The sequence below is a fragment of the Ovis aries genome, chromosome 15 (assembly GCF_016772045.2).
Source record: "Ovis aries strain OAR_USU_Benz2616 breed Rambouillet chromosome 15, ARS-UI_Ramb_v3.0, whole genome shotgun sequence".
Taxonomy (NCBI): domain Eukaryota; kingdom Metazoa; phylum Chordata; class Mammalia; order Artiodactyla; family Bovidae; genus Ovis; species Ovis aries.
The window spans coordinates 47,935,126-47,952,246 of NC_056068.1; the positions used below are offsets into that span (position 1 = coordinate 47,935,126).

The 17,121-nt window shown below is 40.1% G+C and overlaps 1 protein-coding gene across 1 annotated transcript; it reads left to right on the forward strand.

Moving 5' to 3' along the window:
• Window positions 1-923: 923 nt before the first annotated feature.
• On the forward strand, window positions 924-1,956 carry LOC101102421 (olfactory receptor 51B4-like). The gene is given in 3 exon segments (XM_042232614.1): window positions 924-1,065; window positions 1,068-1,550; window positions 1,553-1,956. Coding segments are annotated over 3 exon segments (1,029 nt in total).
• Window positions 1,957-17,121: the final 15,165 nt, after the last annotated feature.

A 17,121-nucleotide genomic window follows, 5' to 3' on the forward strand; every position in this document is an offset into this window, starting at 1 on the left:
TCTTTTCCTGTTTTAAAGTTTGTGTCTTGGTGTTTCAGGCCTCAGATCTTCTGCAGTACAGAAAATGTCCTGAGCCCTGTGGCTATGGAGTGGGGCTCCATATACCTTGCCAAAATGAGTTTACCAACTCTTCCCACTGGGGGGCACTAGTGGTAAGAACCTGCCTGCCAATGCAGGAGAGATGTGGGTTTAATTCCCAGCTAGGGAAGATCCCCTGGAGAAGGGAATGGCAACCGGGTCCAGTATTCTTGCCTGGAGAGTCCCATGGACAGAGGAGTCTGGGAGGCTACAGTCCATAGGATCCCAAGGAGTTGGACATGACGGAAGTGATAATATGTATGCATGCATGCACACTTATTCTGATTTCTCTAGACTTTCACAAGTCATCTCCTTATTCAGATTCCTCTTGAGACATCACTATTGATATTTCTCAAATACTTCTTGGTGATGGACTCAATTCTATGGATTAATCATTTTCTTCAGTGATTAATCAGTGACACGAATATCTGATTGATTTCAAGAGAGAAAATCTTTATTGGTTTATATTGGGAAAATACCTAAGTGTGGAAGGTTATATGAGGAGGAATAAAGGAGTGAAGAGCATGAAACAGAGCCACCGAATCCTTTGGGCAACTAGGCATAAAGGCTAGAAACATAGATGTGTGATTGATAGAATAAAAGTTGGATGCTGAAGAGTAAATTGCTGAGATTATTAACTTGGTTAGTATTATGTTTGTTTATTATTCCAGGAAAATGCTTTGTGGATAGAGATTTATAACTAATTAAGACTGAAACAATACATAAATTCTTGTACATTTAAGAGAAAAAAATGGCTTGATAATATGCTGTAAGAAGATGGAGAGAAAGAACAAATACTGCATAATAAGTGCCTTGAAAAAGGCACTTCACCTGCAAACCCTACCATGTGGTCCAACAACAGTGCACCTCTCTTCTTGCTGACTGGTTTCCTGGGCTTAACAGCAGTCCACCACTGGATCTCTCTTCCTTTCTTTATCATATACCTCTCCATCCTTTCTGGCAATGGCACGCTGCTCTTCCTTATTTGGATGAACACGGTCTTCATGAGCCCATGTACTACCTCCGGGCTATGCTGGCAGGTACAGATCTTGGGATGACGCTAACTACAATGCCCATAGTCTTGGGTGTCCTGTTGCTGGATCGGAGGGAAATTGCCCAGAGTGCTTGTTTCACTCAATCCTACTTCATTCACACACTGGCTATTGTAGAATCAGGTATCTTGCCTGCCAGGGCCTATGACTGTTTCATTAACATCCGTAGCCCTGTGAGGTACAGCTCCGTTCTTATCATTTCCTGGGTGATGAAAATAGGACTGTGGGCATTAATGAGAGACTTTGTGTCCATTGTACCCCCAATTCTGCCACTTTATTTGTTCCCATACTGCCATCCCCATGTTCTTTCTCATGCCTTTTGTCTCCACCAAGATGTCATGAAACTCACCTGTGCTGGTATTACATTTAATCATGTGTACCCAGTTATTCTGGTTGCTTCGACTTTCTCCCTAGATGCTCTGATATCGTCTCTTATATCCTAATCTTTAAGACAGTGATGGGCATTGCCTCTGGAGAGGAGCGAGCTAAGGCTCTCAACACATGCGTCTCCCATATCAGCTGTGTCCTGGTCTTTTACATCACTGTGATTGGCCTGACTTTCATCCGCAGGTTTGGGACCCATATGCCACATGTGGTCTACATTACCATGAGCTGTGTCTACTTTCCCTTTCCTCCGTTCATGAATCCCCTTATATACAGCATCAAGACCAAGCAGATTCAGAGAAGCATTGTCTGTCTATTTTCTGTGAGCAGTAGGCTTGCTCGAGCCTTGTTTCAGGACCTTGAGATCTCTAGGATACTTTGGCCTTTCTCATTATTGGAAGAGAAACTTGCTTTTATGCTCACTCGTTCTTTTCCAAGATAGATGAGATTTAAATTATTACATACAGCTGTATGTTGACTTGAGCAGGTTATATATACTACTTATTTACTATTTGACTACAGAGTATATATTAGAATAAATACATAAAATATTCTAATAATGAATATAATGTCAGTGACCTTGGGGAAAGGGATATAGGAAATAGTGAGATGGCACATTCTAGATCATGTATGTAAAGGAATAATAAGTATCAAGATAAATAGATGAGAGAGACAGAGGATGAGACGGTTGGATGGCATCAGTAATTCAATGATCATGAACTTGGGCAAACTCTGGGAGGTGGTGTGCGACAGGGAAGCCTGGTCTTCTGCAGTCCATGGTATAATGAGAGGTGGATACAGCCTGGTGACCGAACAACAAAACAGCCTGGTTTAAACTTGGTTGGTCTGAAAAATATATCTGCAATTGAAGGAACATTTTGTGTGCTCTATAAAATAGAATTATAATGATATCATCTCCCCTTATCTATGTTTTGAATCTTTCTCAGAAATTATGTTGTTTCATAAGTAAGGAAAACTAGAAAATGTATACAATGCTAGAAACTTACTCCTGAAACTTCAGTTTCCCTTAGCAAATCCATATGTTTTATTTTATTAAAGGGAAACTGATACAATTAAAAATTAAATAGCAAGCAAACAATTTCCTATCAGCTAGTTTTGAAGTCAGATCCCCTAGCACACCTTTCCTTTTTCCCAGTAAACATCAATATACTAATTTTCTTCTTTCCAATTTTCTAATTTGCTTCCTGATGTTTCACCTCCTGTTTCCATCTCTCCTTACTTTCCTCTGACAGAGAATAACTCAGAGCATTTTTACTTTATGAAATTTTTCTGCTAATGAAGACAGAAAACCTGGCATTAGTAATGCTGTGTGCTGATTGAATAGGTTTTTCCTTCAACTTTCTTCAAAGTCTTTGCCTTTAAGCTGTTCATTTTGGTTGAAATAGTCAACAAAAATATGAAAGTGTACATCAAGCTGGGGAAAAAAAACGTGTAAAGTAGGGGAGGGATAAATTAGGAGTTGGGATTAAAATATACACACCACTATATATAAAATAGGTAACCAATAAGGACCTACTATATAGCACAGGGAACTGTACTCAGTATCCTGTAATAACCTATTATAGAAAAGAATATAAAAAAGAATATACTTATATATCTGGATTACCTTGCTATACATCTGAAACTAACACAACATTGCAAATCAACTATACTTCCATAAAAATTAAACAAAGAAATATAGCTTACAGTCTGTTGCTGATGTTATGTTATGCTAATTAACATTCATCTGCTGTTATTTCTGTGCTACTATATGGAGCTAGGCTAGTCCTGAGCATGTGATCACATGCTCAGGACTAGCCTAGCTCCATGTGGTACATATACACAATGGAGTATTACTCAGCCATTAAAAAGAATACATTTGAATCAGTTCTAATGAGGTGGATGAAACTGGAGCTGATTATACAGAGTGAAGTAAGCCAGAAAGAAAAACACCAATACAGTATACTGACACATATATATGGAATTTAGAAAGATGGTAATGATAACCCTGTATGCGAGACAGCAAAAGAGATACAGATGTAAAGAACAGACTCTTGGACTCAGAGGGAGAGGGTGGGATGATTTGGGAGAATGGCATTGAAACATGTATACTATCATGTAAGAAACGAATCGCCAGTCTAGGTTTGACACAGGATACAGGATGCTTGGGGCTGGTGCAATGGGATGACCCAGAGAGATGATATGGCGAAGGTGGTGGGAGGGGGTTCAGGGTTGGGAACACGTGTACACCTGTGGCGGATTCATGTCAATGTATGGCAAAACCAATACAATATGGTAAACTAAAAAAAATAAACAAAAAATCAGCAAAAAAAAAAAAGTTAGTGCTCATTGCTTTCTGAGAATTGTCATTATTTGTATTTCTAAGTTGGTTCTTCTCCTTGGACTTCCTCCCCACATCCTGTTTTCTGATTAGATCTTATATACGAAGCCCAGGATATAGCAAGTCCAGTCTAGGTTCTCTCTGCCTCACCTCAGAGACTCTCCATAATGATGGCCTATCTAGACAGTGAGCTCTCTAAGAGTATTCCAGGAACATCAACGTGGAAAAACCTCATCTGTCATTTTCTCTCAGCCAGAAATCTCCCACATCTAAATCTTAAGTGCTAGATCCTCCTATATTGGTACCTCTCTTGCTCACACATCTTATAGAAATCACGGGTACCTTGGTGTCTCTATATTACATGAATAATTTTCTTCCTTTCTTTATTTTCTGTCCACCTTTTGTATACTCCTCCATGAGAATCTTCCCTAACCACTTCGTTTATCTAAATTCTTACTGATTCCCCTTATAGCCTTCAGTAGCCTTGAGACTCCTCTGATAGCCCACCCAAGCCTCTTAGCATGATTATCAAATGTTATCACTGTTGAACAGCTGGATTCAAAAGTATTGTTGACAGATAGGGAAGGGAACAAAACTAGCAAAGTGAATTGTAATAGGGATAAACATAGGTACTGCATTTAAGATTAAGACTCAACTCTGTAACTTATAAGTGGAAAATACAGGTATTTTTAAGGTGGCTTGAAAAGCTTAGGTATAAACCCAGATTCTAACATGATTTCAGGATGTACTGACATTAATAGGATGAAGTCAATTATTTGGTCAAATCTTCTTGTTGCTATTTAATGTCCTGAGAGCTTCAAACTTTTATCTAATTAAGCAGCATGAAAATTGAATTACTTTTCATTATAATTCCCAATACACCAATGAAGGAACTGAGACTTAGGTGGGCTACTTAAGTTGTTGTTGTTGTTCAGTTGCTAAGTTATGCCCAGCTCTTTGCAACCCCATGGACTGCAGCATACCAGGCTTCCCTGTCCTTCACTATCTTCCAGAGTTTGCTCAGATTCAAGTTCACTGAATCAGTGATACTATTCAGCCATCTCATCCTCTATCATCCCCTTCTCCTCCCGCCTTCAATCTTTCCCAGCATCATGGTCTTTTCCGAGTCAGTTCTTAGCATCATGTGGCCAAGTATTGGAGCTTCAGCTTCCGCATCAGTCCTTCCAATGAATATTCTGGGTTGATTTATTTAGGTTAAGTATTTTATCCAAAATCATACGTTGTGAAACTTAATAAGATATAACTATACAAAGAGAGTTTGTGGTGCAAGTGAAGGTAGTGTTTCTATCTCTGGGGTTCTGGGCAGATAAAAATAAGCAACATATTCAATCCATTTATCACACTTTAAAAAGGACCTTACATATCTGCTGAAGTCTTGGGTAAGGGCTGCATGACTCAAGATATCATATCCTAAATATATATGAGAGGGTGAGCCTATAAAGCAGAAGAAGATTGGTAAGGCAAAGTTTATGAGAGTATTTTTAAGATTCACATGATGCTTGTCTGTGTGAGGAGGCTATATTTATGAATAGTGTGTTTGTGAAGGTGTGCCTGTTTGCTCCTAAATCTCCTGGTGTGCCTTGAGGTATCAACTACTTTCAGCATACAGATGTCTATTCCTCCGCAATATCTCTATGCCTGGGTGAAGAGTCTCTCCTTCCCTGAGTCTCAGTGAAAAGTTTGTATCATAGTGTATATCTAATAGATACCTGAGGGATCATTTAAAATTTATCCATTCACCAAAACTCATTAAGTGTCTGCTAAGCTGCTAAGTCACTTCAGTCGTGTCCGACTCTGTGAGGCCCCATAGACAGCAGCCTACCAGGCTCCGCCATCCCTGGGATTCTCCAGGCAAGAACACTGGAGTAGGTTGCCATTTCCTTCTCCGAAGCATGAAAGTGAAAGTGAAAATAAAGTCTCTCAGTCGTGTCCGACTCTCCATGACCCCATGGACTGCAGCCTACCAGGCTCCTCTGTCCATGAGATTTTCCAGGCAAGAATACTGGAGTGGGTTGCTGTTGCCTTCTCCCATTAAGTGTCTAAATTGCCTCAAATCTACAGTAGGTACTGGATTAACAAAGGTGAATAAAATACAATCCCTAACTTAAAGGGCTGTTTAGCCTAATTATTGGACTTCCCTGCTGGCTCAGATGGTAAAGTGTCTGCCCGCAATGCTGGAGACCTGGGTTCGATCCCTGGGTTGGGAAGATCCTATGGAGAAGGAAATGGCAACCCACTCCAGTACTCTTGCCTGGAAAATTCCATGAACTGAGGAGGCTGATAGGCTATAGTCCGTGGGGTTGCAAAGAGTCGGACACAACTGAGCGACTTCACTTTACTTAGCCTTATTAGGGAGATATACAAGAAATATAGAATCAAGATATGTTGAAATGAGAATACAAGAAATGCAGCTTATTTATCAAAAGCTTCTGGGATTACAGAACAGAGGGTCAGCTCACACTGCCAGGGGTAGATAAGAAAGAGTTAACTAATATGAAGTGACTTTAAAAGAGAAGATGTATCAGAAATTCCCTTTCCTTATCTCCTTATCATGTTGTCATAATGAAACAGACGAATACAACAGATACATTTTAAAAGGTAATTTACACTGGTTAGACTTTTTGCCTAAATCTGTCTTTGAGCACTGAAAACGCACCCAGTAACATGTTATTAGATATGAATTGAGGTTAACATTCTATACATACGAAAGAATTGGAGAGGGGAAAGCAAAATAAGAGTGATGAAGATCTAACCGTAGATAGAAACTGAGAAGAGATTAGAACTGAACTTTATGTAAGGAAATAAGATGGATAGTAACGTATCTGTAGAGTGGCATTTTGAGCAAAACTAAGGAGAGTTGGACTGTGAAGAAGGCTGAGCGCAGAAGAATTGATGCTTTTGAACTGTGGTGTTGGAGAAGACTCCTGAGAGTCCCTTGGACTGCAAGGAGATCCAACCACTCCATTCTGAAGGCGATCAGCCCTGGATGTTCTTTGGAGGGAATGATGCTAAAGCTGAAGCTCCAGTACTTTGGCCACCTCATGCGAAGAATTGATTCCTTGGAAAAGACTCTGATGCTGGGAGAGGTGGGAGCAGGAGGAGAAGGGGACGACAGAGGATGAGATGGCTGGATGGCATCACTGACTCGATAGACGTGAGTCTGAGTGAACTCCAGGAGTTGGTGATGGACATGGAGGCCTGGCGTGCTGCGATTCATGGAGTTGCAAACAGTCAGACATGACTAAGCGAATGAACTGAACTGAACTGAATATTCCATATTCTGAGTTTCTTTATATAAAATAATTAAAATCTATTGTGGGAAGATACAAGAAGGCACATCTTTAGATCCATGTAGGGAAGATGTTTCAATAATCAGAACTGTACACAAATGCAGCAGACTATCTTAAAGATTGCCCAGTGCTATAAACACCTGAATAAAAACAACACATTTATTTACTAGCATTTTAAATATCCAGGTAAAATGTAGATGACTGTACAAAGCCTCTAAATGTTCTATGAACTTTGAGATTTCCTGGTGGCTCAGATGGTAAAGCGTCTGCCCGTAATGAGGGAGATTGTGTTCAATCCCCGGGTCAGGAAGATCCCCTGGAGAAGGAAATGGCAACCCTCTCCAGTACTCTTGCCTAGAAAATTCCATGGATGGAGGAGCCTGGTGGGCTACAGTCCATGGGGTCGCAAGGAGTCAGACACGACTGAGAGACTTCACTCACTCACTCACTCAATTGTTCATTATTTAACTTACAACATTTGTATATATTAGCATATGGTGTACCCCAACCAGAAATCTGTGTACATTACTGGGAACTTCTCTTTAGTGACTTTGTTCTTTCTGGAACAAAGAAGATTTTGAGATAATGCTAAATGCTAGTGACCAGTATTGCAGAGACAGTGCAGGGTCCTGAAATCTATGTGCTGTCTATCAGATCCATCAGCCCTTGTGATTAACAGGGCCATGTGACTGGTTTGGATAAAGGAATATGAAGGTAATAGTGTGTTCCTGGCAAAATCAGGAGTGTCATCACATCATTTGTCCCCATACTTCTCTCCTTTCATTGGGAGGAATAAAAGGATTCTTAGGTAGGGAATTCAAATGCTGTGTCTCTGCTTGGAGGTGAGCACCCAGGAGAACTACCTAATAATCAGTATCTGCCCATGACATAAGCAATGAAAAATACTAATTGTATGAGAAACTGCCCAAACCTATTGAGGCAAATCATGTGTCGGATTTGTGCATTTATTTTTGTTTATGCCTTGTTTGCTTTACTCCTATCCTACTTTTTATGACAATGCCATTTAAAGTTCTCACTTAGGATAAAGTGACAATCACTTCCAGACCTCCAAAAATGAAAAAGATTTTCTTAGTTTTCCCCCACATTTGCCCATTTTCTCAAGTTCACCTAAATTGATCAACATTCATGGAATGTAAGGAATCGCTGAGTTTTATCTAAATCCATTGTTGCATTCTTATGCATCTGAGATTTGAACTGTGGCCCAGAATTCTGAGTGACTTTAAGGCAAAGGCCTCTGTGGTTCCTTTACCAATCACACCCACAGTGACTAACACCAAGAAGCTCCTAGTCAGTCTCACAGGCATACCTAGCCCTCTGCCAGCATCTCTATCTCATTCTGTTAGCTCTACATGTCCCAGTGGGTGGTGCTGCAGTTCTGGTCAACATCAGGAAAAACTCTTTTTGGTGAGCCTATATTCCTCTTCGTGTTAGATAGATGCATCTGATCATTATCTTCACCTGAGAAAATTGTATGTGGATCAAGAATCAACCGTTAGAACCTTATGTGGAACAACTGAATGGCGCAGCACTGGGAAAGGAGGATGACAAGGCTGTATATTGTCACCTTGCCTGTTAAACATATATGCAGAGTACATCATGTGAAATGCCAGGCTGGATGAATCACAAGCTGGAATCAAGATTGCTGGGAGAAATATCAGCAACTTCAGATATGCAGATGATACCACTCTAATGGCAGAAAATGATGAGGAACTAAAGGGGGTGAAAGAAGAGAGTGAAAAAGCTAGCTTAAAACTCAATATTCAAAAAACTAAAATCATGGCATCCAGTCCCATCACTTCATGGCAAATAGATGTGGGAAAAGTAGAAGCAGTGATAGATTTTATTTTCTCCAGAATTATTGTGGATGATGACTGCAGCCATGAGGTTAAAAGATAGTTGCCCCTTGGAAGGAAAGCTATGACACACCTAGATAGTGTATTAAAAAGCAGAGGCATCACTGCCAACAAAGGTCCATATAGTCAAAGCTATGATTTTTCCAGTGGTCACGTAGGGATATGAGAGTTGGACCATAAAGAATGTTGAGAGTTGAAGAATTGATGCTTTTGAATTGTGATGCTGGAGAAGGCTCTTGAGAGCCCCTGGGACTGCAAGGAGATCAAACTACTCAGTCCTAAAGGAAATCAGCCCTGAATATTCATTGGAATGACTGATGCTGAAGCTGGTTCAATATATGGCCATCTGATGCAAAGAGTCAACTCACTGGAAAAGACCCTGATTCTGGAAAAGATTGAAGGCAAAAGGAGTAGAAGGTTGCAGAAAATGAGAGGGTTGGATAGCATCACCAATTCAGTGGACATGTATTTGAGCAAACTCTGGGAGATAGTGAAGGACAAGTAAGCTTGATGTGCTTTAGTCTATAGGGTTGCAAAGAGTAGAACATGGCTTAGTGACTGAAAAACAACTTAACCTTCACCATCTTCCCCACAATCTTGGAATCCTGTGTTTCAATGCCTCTGAGTTTATCTTCTAAGCCTAAGTCTAATATTGCTCCATCCTTAGATTACTCTTTATGGGATCCTTTTCCTGATGGCCAAGTCCTTTGACTACCACGTGGTTGTCTGCTACTCCCTGCCTTAGGCCTCCATCTCTTTACCAGGATCTCTTTTGCACTGTTAGCATCACAGTCAGCTGTTGTTATGTTCTTTTCTACTATTCCAGATCAAACGGCTTTTGTTTCTTGCTCCCATCAATTCTCCCTCTTGCCTCCATGACATGATCCACATAGCCTGTCTTTGCGTCTGGACTAAAAACTGGTGTAGATTTATGCTAGCGTTGCTCATCTTAATATGGGGTCCACTGTCCACTATTCTTCTCTCTGCACTAATCTGGAGAAGACTCATTTCACGCTTTCTGGAAAATATGTGTAAGCTTTCTAATTCACTCTGCTTGACTGTTTCAGCTTAAATCTGTAAGCATGAGGTTACCTTTTGCTGATTTAATGTTTCACAGCTGATGACCTTCAGTGTAACCAGAGTGACCACAAGAAAGACTGAGATAGTCAGTGGTAATCATGATAAAAAAGGACAAACGATATATTTTTATCTCATCAGGGTGTTAATACTCTCCAATATATATCTGGAAGATTTATTTAGAAAAGTAGGCTGCTGCTGTTGCTATGACCATCAGAGGGACGGACATACTGACATAGTTACCAGGTTATGATGGGTGGAGCCTCCTATGAAGCAACGTTGAAGAGGTCTCTTGACTGAAGGTAGGTGCCCCACCTTTCAGAGACAAGGTATTTGGGTACCTCTTTCAGCTTCCTTTTCCCCAGTAATGTCTCCTGACAAAATGGCTACACCCTCTTTCCCATTTCTAACAGTAAAGCAAAGTATGGTAAAATTTCAACTTACATTTTCACAATGTCACAGACCTTCAAATGATTTTAGATATCAATATGTCTCTATTTATTCCAGATTTCAAAAGGAAATATTACCTTCAATTTAACATAATAGGAAGAGCTTTTTCAAGAGATAAATATTGAATCTCTTTTCTCACCCCTCTGTTCTCTTTTCTCTCTCTCTCCCTCTCTCCCACACCCATCCCCATGAATCAGAAATACATTCTGGAAGGATTCACACCAGACTGCTACGGCTGGTTTCCTGTAGGAAGAGGAATGAGATTAGGACTGTAGGAGAAGAACTATCAATTTTCAGTTTATGAGTGTTTGTATTGTTGAAGTATTCTATAAATAAAATTATTTACTAGCTGTATAATGTTTAAATATTTTCTTACATATTTTGATTTATACTTTAGTCACTTAGAAAATGGGGATAAATGATTTCTGCATAGTGTATTAATGACTAAGAGAAATATTGCGTGTAAAACTCAAATCATTAAAATGACACTCAGTTGTGTCTGACACTTTGCAATCCCATGGACTGTAGCCTGCCAAGCTCCTCTGTCCACAGAATTCTCCAGGCAAGAATACTAGAGTGTGTAGCCATGCCCTTCTCAAGGGGATCCTCTTGACCCAGGGGACAAACCTGGATCTTCTACACTGCAGGCAGGTTCTTTACGATTTGAGCCACCAGGGAAGCCCAAATAATATGCTGAAGGTGCTAAAAATATATATATATATATTAAAAGATAATATTTATAAGGGTCTTAATTTATGCTAGGAACTATAGTAAGCATGTAGACACATTAGAAATTAAGATCTAATTTGTATAGTTTGGGGTCTATAAATAGGAGACTATTTATAGACCTATAATAGGTCTCCCAATTAGGAGACCCTATTATACAAATTTCATACTGAAGACTTCTGGACTTATACAAGTTAATTAAATTTCTCAGTACCATATATATGTTTCAAAGGCTGAACTCAAACTTCAGTTTGTCTAATTTTCAAAAATGATGTCATACATATGACACAATTATTCTATTTTTTTCTTTTTTATTATTTATTTATTTTTACTTTACAGTATTGTATTGGTTTTGCCATTCATCAACATGAATCCACCATGGGTATACACGTGTTCCCAATCCTGAACCCCCTCCCACCTCCTTCCCCATACCATCCCTCTGGGTCATCCCAGTGTACCAGCCCCAAGCATCCTGTATTCTGAATTGAACCTAGACTGGCAATTCTTTTCTTATATGATATTATATATGTTTCAATGCCATTCTCCCAAATCATCCCACCCTCTCCCTCTCCCACGGAGTCCAAAAGGAAAAGAATACATTTGAATTAGTTCTAATCAGGTGGATGAAACTGGAGCCGATTATACAGAGTGAAGTAAGCCAGAAAGAAAAACACCAATACGGTATACTAACGCATATATGTAGAATTTAGAAAGATGGTAACGATAACCCTGTATGCGAGACAACAAAAGAGACACAGATGTATAGAACAGTTATTCTATTTTGAAAATTATTATCCAGAGGAAATTAAAACACAGAGAGGGCAGGGTTTACGCAGCATCTCAAAATTGAGCTAAGCAATTGACAGAGACTTGCAGGGTAGTCTGGAGACCACGTGGGGGCAGCTGAATCATACTTCCACTTAAGTTAACCCAGACAGAAAAACACACACATGCAGGGACCTGAGCATTCATACTATCTGTAAGCTTTTTGCTTACATTTATGAATGAATGAATGTTATAGATAGGTAGGTGGTGATTAGATGAATAGATAGATGAATTAAATCTTCCTTTCATGATTGTCTCCTTACCCTTTTTGAAAAATCCAGGTCTCATATTTACCTGGCAGGAGAGATACATGATCCCTAAGGTGGTTTTTCCAAGGGCAAGGCTTATCCGTTGCACTCTAGATGCAATATGGGAAACTCAGCTGCATAATGTGTGGTACTGGGGACAGGGATGAGGGGAGGGGACAGAAAGACTAGATCTCAGATCTGAGATATCTGGCCTTCTTTACTTCATTAATGCCTAGGTTTAATTCTGATGTCAAAGGAAGACAACATATTTTTTTCTTAAAAATCGATTTTCTGTATGACTCAGGGAACTCAAACAGGGGCTCTGTGACAGACTGAAGGGTGGGATGGGGAGGGAGATGGGAGGAAGGTCTGGGTTGATTCTTGTTGATGTATGACAGAAAAACCACAAAATTCTGCAAAGCAATTACCCTTCAATTAAAAAACAATTCTGACTGACAACTCATATTTCCTAGATGATTGGACTAAAAAGTTTCAGGAGCATGTTAATAATGTTAATAGGGAATGAATGACTGGTATGAGATCACTTATATGTGAAATATAAAAAATAGTAAAAATGAGTGCATATGTAAGAAAGAAACAGACTCACAGATACAGAAAGCAAACCAGTGGTTACCAAAGGGAAGAGGGAAGGGAGGGACGAATTAAGGAAATAGGATTATCAGATAACTGTGTTAGCAGAAACTTCCTTTGGGTTTTTCCGTTAGATGTTATAGAAAAACCTGAACAAACTTTTTGGTCAACCGAATACAAACTATTGTGTATAAGATAGATAAGCAACAAGGACATATAGTACAGCACAAGGAAATATAGCCACTCTCTTGTAATAATTTTAGAATATAACCTGTAAAAATACTGAATCACTATGCTGTACACCTGAAAGTGATATAATACTGTAAATCAATTAGAGTTCAATAAAAAAAGAAATGGGGAATGAACACTAATATCTCCTCTTTCCCTGCATCTGAGATCCTAGGTTCTCAGCACTTTCAGTCTCTCACCTACTGTGTTAGCTGTGGAAGTAGACAGGAGTGTTAAACTTGGTAGACGAAGAAGATTGTGAACCCCCAAAGTCACTGTCTCAAACTCCCCAAGTCTTCCCTCACCCTGAAGGTGGGCCAGAGTCATTCTCTGCTGACTTCAGGGAACAGGACAAGGACTTGCTTGGACCTTTTGTATGAGAAAAAAATATTTTCTCAGGGCACTAGTTTGGGGGACCATTAGTTCTTTACAGAGATTTCTACCTGAGGGCAGTTAAATAGGAACTACAGGACCTCAGATTACTCATTCTAGTCCAGTGCCAACTGTCAGAAAACTCAAAGTCTTATTCTTTAAGTTCTTTTTGATTTGTTGTTATTATTCAACCACTCAGTCATGTTTGACTTTTTGTGACCCCATGGACTGCAGCACGCCAGGCTTCCCTGTTCTTCACAATCTCCCAGAGCTTGCTCAAACTCATGTCCATTGAGTCGGTGATACCTTCCAACCATCTGATCCTCTGTCATCCTCTTCTCCGTCTGCCTTCAATCTTTCCTACTATCAAGGTCTTTTCTAATGGGTTGGCTCTTTGCATTAGGTGGCCAAAGTATTGGAGTTTCAGCTTCAGCATCAGTCCTTCCAATGAATATTCAGGATTGATCTCCTTTAGGATGGACTGGTTGGATCTCCTTGCTGTTCAGTGGACTCTCAGGAGTCTTCTCCAATACCACAGTTCAAAAGAATCAGTTCTTCTGTGCTTAGCTTTCTTTATGGTCCAACTCTTACATCCATACATGACTACTGGAAAAATCATAGCTTTGACTATGTGGACCCTTGTTGGCAAAGTGATGTCTCTGCTTTTTAATATGCTGTCTAGGTTTGTCATAGCTGTTCTTCCAAGAAGCAAGCCTCTTTAAATTTTATGACTGCAGTCACTATCGGCAGTGATTTTGGAGACAGAGAAAATAAAATCTGTCTCTTTTATTATTAAAAATTAAATTCTAACCTTCATCCTAACGCTGCCCTAGTCACGTTTTTGGGGTTGGAAACTGTTAGTCCTATCTGACTCTTTGTGAACTCATGGTCTGTAGCCTTCCAGGCTCCGCTGTCCATGGACTGTTCCAGGCAAGAATACTGGAGTGGTAGCCATTCCCTTCTTTGGGGGAGCTTCCCAACCCAGGGATCAAACCTGGGTCTCCTGCACTGAAGGCAGATTATTTATCATCTGAGTCACCAGAGAAAATTAACTATGTATTGTCTATATTTACCATCCTACAGTCAGGGTCAGCGTGTTGTCATTGAAATACTCTGCAACGCCTTTCCTGGATTTTCTATGATGTGTCAGGCATACAACTAGATGCTATATATTAATTATCACAATATTGTGTTAGTCTCATAATATTTATATTATTGATAAAAAAAACTGAGGCCTAGTTTTTATTTTCTGACTTTGTATGCCTTTCTCTTTGGTTTACCACAATGTACTGTAAGTTTTTCCCAACAATAACAAATGAAGCGAAGTGAAGTGAAGTGAAGTCGTTCAGTTGTGTCCAACTCTTTGTGACCCATGGACTGTATCCCACCAAGCTCTTCCATCCATGGGATTCTCCAGGCAAGAACACTGGAGTGGGTTGCCATTTCCTTCTCCAGGGGATCTTCCCGACCCAGGGATCGAACCCAGGTCTCCCACATTGCAGGCAGACACTTTAACCTCTGCACCTCCAGGGAAGCCCTAATCACAAGCCTATAACCACAAGAAAGTTGTTGGGAAATTAAATCTATTGCCAATTTACAGGGGGGAAATGTATGCACTTTCCCATTAAGTCACTGAAGCAAGAGAAACAAGAAAAAAAATTGAAAAAGTAAATTTTTCAATGATGCCTTAACTATTATGCAAAGACAAGCATGTGGGCCTGGGAAGAGAGATATGGTCCATGTCAGGTGTGGGCTGAGACAAGGTTTTGTATGGGATGGCATATCGTGCAAAGATCTCACCATCATTTTGAGAGCAGAGAGCTCTTTACGGCTGAAGCACACAAAAAGGGATGCAGGTTATACATAGACCTCTGAGTGTCCTTCCTTTTCTTAGGGAGAGAAGAGTCATAACTGAGTTTGTGGACTATAAGTCCTTTCTCCTCTCTCCCCCTCAGCCTCCAGGTCTGAATGATAGGTTTGTTCCTGTCCCAGACTAGGCTGACTCACATCAAGGCTCAGTCATGGGAGGGGCCCTGCCAGGGCTCTGATACCATTATCTGTAGGACCAGGATCTGGAAACAGCAGCCTTTCCCTCCCAGCCACTGAGCAGGGTTTGCCTATTTCTGTATTCAAATGACATATTTATTTTTAAAAAAACTAACCAGGATCCCACTTAGCCTGGCTGTAGCAGGGAGACTACTCTAAGATATTTTAGGTTCCGTCTATTCCTTCTCTCAGAAAGAGCACAGTTCAAGGCCAAAGGGCTCAGGGAAAGTACCCCGGAGAGCAAGTCAGGAGCTTTGATTCCTAGCCTGGGCATTTCCATGACAAATTACATCACACTGAGAAAGTCCTCATCTTTCCCTGAGCTTCAGTTTTCTCTTTTGGACGTGACTAAAGGACACTACTGAGTGACTGAACTGAACTGAAAAGTGACTTAGCGCACAGTGCAGATAAAATGGTCTTTCTACCGACAGAGAATTTCTGTTGATTAAATTCGTAAGTTCCCTCAACACTTAAACCAGGAGTGTTATTGAACCCTATACTTCTCAACCAGCAAGTCATCCTGAGGTCCTCTCATTCAGCTAGGAAATTCTCCTAAGCAGACTCACTGGTACGAATGTGTGTGTGCTGGCTCCTGAGTGGAGAAGAGGGCATGCTCTTCTCCCTCTCTTCTCACACTTCTAGGAAAGAGCTTGACACTCTCCCCACTTAGCTGCCTCCACTAACTCCCTTCAGAGATTGAACCATTTACTTCAAAGAAGTCTTAGTGGGGTAGAGAGCCATTGTTAAGAGCACGGACTATGGAGTCAGATGATCTGAGTAGCTGAACTCAGCATCGGTTACTAGCTGTATGACCCAATTCTCTCACCTGTAAAATGGGGTTTTAACATATTCATAAAATTCTGCTGACATTGAGAAAGTAAATATATGCAAAGTTTGTGGCTTATATATGCCAAGTGCTCTAGAGTCTTTTGCCATTTTTGTTGACTATTTTATTCTGCACTTTACACCAGTGCATTTGTAACAGTAATAATAAGATAACTGGCATTTATTGAAAGCTTAGTAATGTGCCAGACATTTCAGCAAGGATTTTGCATAACATATCATTTAACTTATTTCCCTGAGTATACTAGGAGAGAAAGAAGAGTATACTAGAAAGAAGAGTATACTAAGTAGAAAAGGGTGGTGGTTATGATTATTGTCCTCACTTAAGTAGTTGGCTTTGTGAAGTCAAGGACTGTGACTCTCTGGGTCACTGGTATGTCACCATGTTACAATGCATGCGATTTGGGTTTAACAAATATGTATGTGACTATTCCAATATGGGAAGGTTATTTTCTGAAACAGAGATTTGAGTATTATTATGTGACACAGGATTAAAGAATTTTCACTTGCATAAGAACTTTGAAATATGCTGTTTAACAAAAGCACAGGTTCAGTGGAAAAGCCATGAGTGTCTCCCTGTAAGAGGAAGTGCTTTACTGTGACTGTATGAAACAGGGTAAGCTGAAGATTGTCCTTGATGAATTCTTAGGGTCGCATAGCTCTATGAAGGTCTGT